This window comes from Nelumbo lutea, chromosome 6 (assembly GCF_056320005.1).
Source record: "Nelumbo lutea isolate HS-2025 chromosome 6, American lotus-T2T, whole genome shotgun sequence".
NCBI lineage: Eukaryota > Viridiplantae > Streptophyta > Magnoliopsida > Proteales > Nelumbonaceae > Nelumbo > Nelumbo lutea.
This window is the reverse complement of record NC_142689.1, coordinates 39264030-39270760: the sequence shown is the minus strand read 5'-3', so window position 1 is coordinate 39270760 and position 6731 is coordinate 39264030. Positions and strand designations below refer to the sequence as shown.

Genomic DNA, 6731 nt, shown 5'->3' with positions numbered 1-6731 from the left:
GATCAATTATTATTTTATCTAATGCTTAACCATTGAAACTTATTGCTTATAAAGTTTTATTCTATAGATATTTATACCTTCTATCATTCTAATTTGTATATTACATGCTACTTTTATCAAATTAAAAATTTTAATTAATTTTGTTGTTAAATTTTGAGTTTGAATCATTAGCCTCAACTATGCTTTAGCTTTTTAAAACCTTGCACCCATAAGCGACAAGCGGGCGCCACTGGGCCGGTCTAAGGGCTGGCACTGGCCCAACCCGTCAAAAATATGGGCTGGCCGGCCACCGGTCGATGGGACCATCGTCAATTCGTCACGCCCCTTCAAAACGATGGAGCTGTTTATGTAACGCATATAAATAGAGCACAAACCCAAAGCCCTAGCTTCTTCTGTGGCCTCTTCTTTTCCTTCACAGGTTCGTAGCCGCTCCAAAACCAATCCCCTTTAATCCTCCATAGTAGACATACAATAGAAAAAGAGATTTGTGCATAATTGATTGGGTTCCTCGTTTTGCAGTTTCATATTGGGGATTTCCTGAACGATCTTCACCGGATCAGGTCGGGAGGTAAGATTTCACTGCCGCCTTTTCGATTCCCCCTTCTAGTTTTTGTTGATCTTTCTTCTTCTTTATTTTTCCTGGAATCTTAATGGAAGCTTACGGATTCAGATAGTTTATTTATAGTATTGAAGAATGGCACATATAAGTTCACTCAATCTGCGTCGAATATAGGGGTTTGGAATGGTTGCTTATGTACATATAACCTTGATAAGCTTCTGTGTGAGACCATACATGTTCTCTGTAACAGTGTGTTATTTCTGTCGAGTCCGAAAGCAATTATTTTCTCCTTCGTCTGAAATGACCGTCTTTTTTTAGTTTTTAACAGGTTCACTTTGTACGGAGAATGGTATCCCTTAATTCTCCGTTTGTTTTGGTACATGCTATTGTTTTTTATTCAGCGTCTTACTATATATTTAGGTTGTTCAGCTGGAGTTTTAACGGACCCTTGACTTGGCTTCAGATCTTCGTTTGCTTTACCATATATTTTCGTTGGGCTTTCGTTTCAGTTCAGTAATAGTTGTTATTTGACGTTGATACACTAATTGTATGAGTGGCATAATTCCTTGTTAGACATTCTACTTCTAACATGACCTGAGTGGCCTCCCATAAAAGACCTCTATTAAATCTCGTCCACCGGAGTGAATTGTTTTAAATATAATGAATCTATTGAACCCTTAGTTTAAGTTTAGCAATCTTCCATTTTTCGGGCTTTAGATATATGTTTAATTTGTGCATTCACTGATTATATATCACAATCTGGCAGGAGCAGGCGATGGCTCCACAGCAGCCAAAGAGCGGCCTCTTTGTGGGGTTGAACAAAGGTCATATTGTAACAAAGAAAGAATTGGCTCCACGCCCATCTAACAGAAAAGGAGTAAGTTGCATCTTACTTCCATCATGCATCTTATAATAATCTTCACTTTTTATTGTTTTTAAGTTACCATTCATCTGCTGCTACTGCAGTTGTGTATGTTCTAGTTCCTCGTTAGATCCAACTAGCTTGTTGTTGGACTGCTGAGGACGGGGTGCATGTTCATAGAAGATTCAATTGTTAAAATTAAATTGGATGGTTAAATGTTCTGAACCTCTAAGGATCAGTCTAATCGCAATTTACTTTCTTTGTTCCTGGATGCTAATCTTATTTGGGTGATTGGGTCTAATGATTGCAATCACACTCATACTTGATGTCAAAATTAAAAAGAACTAGACTGACAGCTTCTGGCTTTTGATTTTAGAGCACTGATATATGACATGCTTTTTGAATTGGTTCTATCACCCAGAAAACAAGCAAGAGGGTACACTTTGTGAGAAACCTGATCAGAGAGGTTGCTGGGTTTGCACCTTATGAGAAGAGAATTACTGAACTTCTCAAAGTTGGGAAGGACAAGCGTGCCTTAAAGGTGGCAAAGAAGAAGCTTGGTACCCACAAGAGGGCAAAGAAGAAGCGTGAGGAAATGTCAAGTGTCCTGCGCAAGATGAGGTAATTTTCATCTATGTAATGTTGAACTTTTTTTTACTCTAATTTATGTTTAGAAACATTGATGTAATTTGGAACCTCACTTTCATTTTCTCCTCTTAATAGTTACCGTATAGTATAGTCCTCTGAATTTTCAGAGTTTTTATATGAACTTGCAAATTCTTATCGCCTGTTTCTGTGGACTATATCTTGCAGGTCTGCTGGTGTTGACCACAAGAAGAAGTGAGAGCATGCATCAGCTGCACAAATGACTTGAACAAGTAGAGTTCTACCGTTCTGTTTTGATTCCAATGAAAGTTCAGTAGTTAAGAGGTTTAGTTTTTGTCTTGGATCTGAAGTGGAGTATTAAATTTTGTGCTTAACTTGTTTTAGTCTATATTGAGATCCGATTATGTCCTTTAGATGGCAAAGGAAAATTAATAGATTCTATCTTTACATATCTTTTGTGACAGATACTTCTAATGCACCAAGTGTTCTTACTGCTATGAGTGTGTGCACATGAGTTTGCATGTGCTGTTACTGGACTGATTAGTGTTTTATGATGACTTAATCCATCACAGGATTTCATGTAATTTGCATATCATCAATCATTTGAGCGCAATGATGAATCCTTTAAGGAATTCACAATGATTTGGGGCTTGCCCTAATGTGATTTTCTGGTAATGCAAAGGATTTCTGAGCACTATCAACCCTTCTTGATTCTTTCCCTGTGGGCTGCGTTTGTTGCAATGTAAGCCAAGTGGAAAACAAGGTTAGGTTTGGTCCATAAGAGGGCCAAAAACGTAACTGAAATTTTACAGATCGCAGATATGCGAAGTAAAATAAAACCTGAAACATAATCAAATAAAACCCAAAATAAAATTAAGTCAAAATTGGCATTTTTCAATTGCACTCACATTTGTATTAGTTCAAATAAAATTGCACTGCAACCAAATACAGTCTTGCTTAAAAGATTGTTTCTCCATTTGGTTTGCTTAGGCTCAGTTTGGAACGAGTATAAATACAAATATGTATGGTTTAAAATCTTGCATTTTGTATGTATTCGTACTTTTTGCACTTGCATGTTTGTATTTTTAATCCTTCCAAACTTGAACCTAAGTGTTTGCAAGTTACACATTGGAAGCTTCTTTGCCGTTGTAGAATACCGCTTCAAGCCTTCGATCAAGAATTAGGTGGAATGGACGAGATCACACAAGGTTTTAACGGATCCTTAGCGTATGGTTTAATTTTTTGGATTATGCTTAGCGTTATTTAGATTGGGTTTGCTGCATGAGTAGCTTCCAAGCTGGTGGTTACTTGCAAATTCAGGAGTTCGTTGTATTGATGCCTGTTCTGCAACTGTGGCTAAATCACGAGTAAAATGGCCAGCAACTGCCCATTTGCTACGACTGTCTTAGCCCTGCGCTGAAACAAGTTTTGATGGCCCCACGTTGATTTAGATGAAATGATTTGTTGGTGTGACCAAGGCTATGATTTAGCTAAAGTGAATGGTCACTAGGTACCAAGCCGCATCTTCTACTTCGGTTTCGGTCAGTGCAAAACCCATTCGAACAGCCTTTCCGATCTTGCGTTGAGAGTATCCTGGTACGTGTGCATTTTATTTCATGAGGTATTCCGTTGCCAAAGGCAGTTGGAATAGTGTGAGCACATGGGTTTGCACTGATCAAAGTCAATCTCATTTGCATTGTGGTTGCAGAAAAAATTCTGCAAACCACCAATGAAAGAAAGCTTCGTCATTCAGTCATTTTATGGAATGGACGATGGACTCCTAACAATCAACGACCGTTTCTACCCAAAATATAATGTTTTATTAATTTATAAAATTTTGAAACCTCCCCTAGTTAGTCAAATCCTTTTTGCATTATTCTTTACCAAAAAAATATGTTATCTTTCATACATTATTAAAGCTCTTCACTCTTTGCTCGCCTTTCTTTTTCACGCTCTACCTGCCTCCGATCAATTGTCCACCAGGGATTTGAACTCTTTGCCCTTCTTGCACTCTCTCTCCATTTTATTTTGCTGCTTCTCTCTTTCTTGATTCTGCAATCTTTTTTTTTTCTCTAAGAAAGCTTCTGCTACCGGTGCCACTCCTTTCTTTTTCTTGCCCTCCCTTCCTCCTCCGATCCACTATCCACCGGCAACGATGGCATGCACAAACTCCTCTCTCCCCTCTCCCTCCCCTATATTTTTGCAGTTGTGGTGTCTTGTAGCCAGATGTGCGATTCAAAAGATGTAGAAATGACATCAAGTAGAAGGTGATTAAATCTACTTATTTGAGACCTGGGCACAAACATATTTAGCCATGGTTGGGGCACTGAGGTGCAGTATTATATACCCACAATCTGAGGTGCAGTATGTAAAAATGATTCAAGCTCTTATAATAATTCCAAATTGTTTTTAATATATGGTGAAGATGAAGAATATATATCCACCGGTGGTTGTGGTAGTGTCGGTGGTTGCTGCAGTTTCCTTTGAAAAAACAATGGATTGTGGAATCAGGGGAAAGGGAAGAAGAAGAAACAATATAAAATATAGGGGGAGAGGGAGGGGAGTGGAGAGTTTGTGCACGCCACGGTCGCCAGTGGACCGTGGATTGAAGGAGGCAGGGAGGGCGAGAGAAAGAAAGAAGGGAGCAGCATCAGTGGCTGCAACAGCTTTCTTTAAAAAAAAAGGGGTTGTGGAATCAGGGGAAGAGGGAAGAAGAAACAAAATAAAATGGAGAGAGAGAGTTCAGATCACCAATGGATAGTTGATCAGAGGAGGTAGGGAGAGCCAAGGTTCAAAGTATCGATATATATCAAAGCCTTCTCAAGGGTGTTTCGGGTTGACAAGTGATTCAGGGGATAGATCAGTCTTAAATCAGTCCTTTTGAACCAGATTCAAAAAAATAAAAAAACAACAAAAATGAGTACTGAAACTGGCCGATCAATACTTTGAACCTTGGGAAGAGTGAGAAAGAAAGAAGAGAGTGAAGATGTAGTGGCGGAAGTTGTAGTGGCGGCGGTGATTTTGGCACCGAAAATAGAGGGAAAAGAGAGCTTTGAACAAAGGGAAAAGTTGCGGTGCCAGAAGTTGTTATTCGAACTAAACAATAACTCTTATTTCTCAGTCTGTCTGTCTCTCTCTACTTTGTTATTCGAGAGCTTTGTTATTCGATTGCTTCCAAGGGAGAACCCAAATTTTCCCTCTCCCACCAGATTTTTCCCTCTTTGAGGGTGGAACCTGATCGTAGATTGAGAGATGATTTGGGACAATTTCTTTGCGACTGCAATGAAACTCATCTTTTTTGAATAAAGTTGGAAGAAAAAAGAAAAAAGAAAGAGAGAGAAGATTGGGCAAATCTTAGTGCCCGCTGAGATTTGGAAAAAATTGTAGATTGGAGCTCAAATCGTAGACCGGAGAGAGATATTGGGAAAAATCTCAGATTGTTGTCAATTTTAATGGAAGAGCAAAACCACCACTCATACCAATCTAGAAGCAGAGGTTAGAACACAGTTCTCCACTCCACAGGTTTAGATCACCGACGACATCAGAAAGTTGATGCAAATTTTGAATGGAATTTGAAGAAAAAAAAAGAAAAGGGAGAGAAGATTGGGCAAACCACAGTGCCCGCTGTGATTTGGGACAAATTGCAGAATGGAGCTCAAATCACATACCAAAGAGAGATACTGGGAAAAATCTCAGATTGTAGTCAATTTTAATGGAAGACGGAGTAAAAGAGACTGTGTAAGACAAGCGTCAACATTGAAAATATAAAGAGAATGATGGGCAAAATATTCTTTTTATCTTTTTATTAATGGATAATTGAACAACATTAAGAATAGTTTAAAAAATCTGTCTTAATTTTTTTGATAAAGCATGATATCAAAAGGATTTGAGTGACTGGTAGGTATTTCAAAATTTTACAAATTAATAAAATATTATATTTTAGGCAAAAACTGACGTTAAATTTGTTAGGAGTCCACCGTCCTGTTACATAGAATGGCGCAGCTTTCTTTCATCGGCGGTTGCAGAGTTTTATTCGCAACCACGATGCAGACAATGCGTGATATTTTAAACGAAACGATAAAAGATTTAACCCACTTTCAGAATAAAAAAACTCATCATAGGGAACTAAAAGAATCTCGTCACATTTTTTAGAGTAGCATAGCTTTGATCTTCCGAGCATCTCGAGATGCGGTGGTACCGCCTCTCTACCCAATTCTCTTCTCACAGTTGGAGTGACAGTTTGACACTACACATGACATGGATAGAAAGGGAATTATCTTTGTGCTGTAATTGAACCCAAAACTCTAAATAAACTGTAAATTTAATTTGAAATTCTAGAGCTGCTTCCTACCGATGACATTTTTATTTTCACCGGCGGGTTTTGACCGACTTAGACCAGACGGTGCAGAAAGCCTATAAACATGTGATCTGAGCCAAGGACGATCGTATGAATGGGCTTTGGGCCTGTGAATTTGGATAATGCTAAATTTTATGAGATCTGGCAGCGTTGGATTGGATTTTAAAATCCCTGGGGATTTTGCAAAACAAAATAAAACGAAAGCTTAAAGCCTTAGTACCCAGTTAAGATTGCACTCCAACCAAACTCAGCCCAAGGATTTGCTTTGATTTGTTGCTCATCACTCCATCAGCCAATGCATGAATGGAGATTGCCGAACAGCACTTCCCTCCCAGGTGAGTTCGTCA

The 6731-nt window shown here is 38.6% G+C and overlaps 1 protein-coding gene across 4 annotated transcripts; it reads left to right on the top strand.

Moving 5' to 3' along the window:
• The first annotated feature begins 221 nt into the window (after window positions 1–221).
• LOC148848658 (large ribosomal subunit protein eL36x-like) lies at window positions 222–2524 on the top strand. Of its 4 annotated transcripts, none has more exons than XM_088949865.1 (5): window positions 222–418; window positions 520–568; window positions 1332–1436; window positions 1843–2042; window positions 2235–2524. In XM_088949865.1, exons 3-5 carry the CDS (start codon window positions 1335–1337, stop codon window positions 2263–2265), a joined length of 333 nt encoding a protein of 110 aa, XP_088805991.1. In that variant the 5' UTR covers window positions 222–418; window positions 520–568; window positions 1332–1334; the 3' UTR covers window positions 2266–2524. The 4 variants fall into 4 exon arrangements, with proteins under 4 accessions (XP_088805991.1, XP_088805990.1, XP_088805992.1 ...); XM_088949864.1 differs by having other exon boundaries at window positions 337–418; window positions 1326–1436; XM_088949866.1 differs by having other exon boundaries at window positions 395–568.
• Window positions 2525–6731: the final 4207 nt, after the last annotated feature.

Bases quoted from the DNA above. Each gene is read 5' to 3' on its own strand.
- LOC148848658 (XM_088949865.1), top strand. From the start codon at position 1,335: ATGGCTCCACAGCAGCCAAAGAGCGGCCTCTTTGTGGGGTTGAACAAA. The intron at 1,437-1,842 runs GTAAGTTGCATC...TCTATCACCCAG, and splicing joins GCCCATCTAACAGAAAAGGA to AAAACAAGCAAGAGGGTACA. The intron at 2,043-2,234 runs GTAATTTTCATC...TATATCTTGCAG, and splicing joins AGTGTCCTGCGCAAGATGAG to GTCTGCTGGTGTTGACCACA.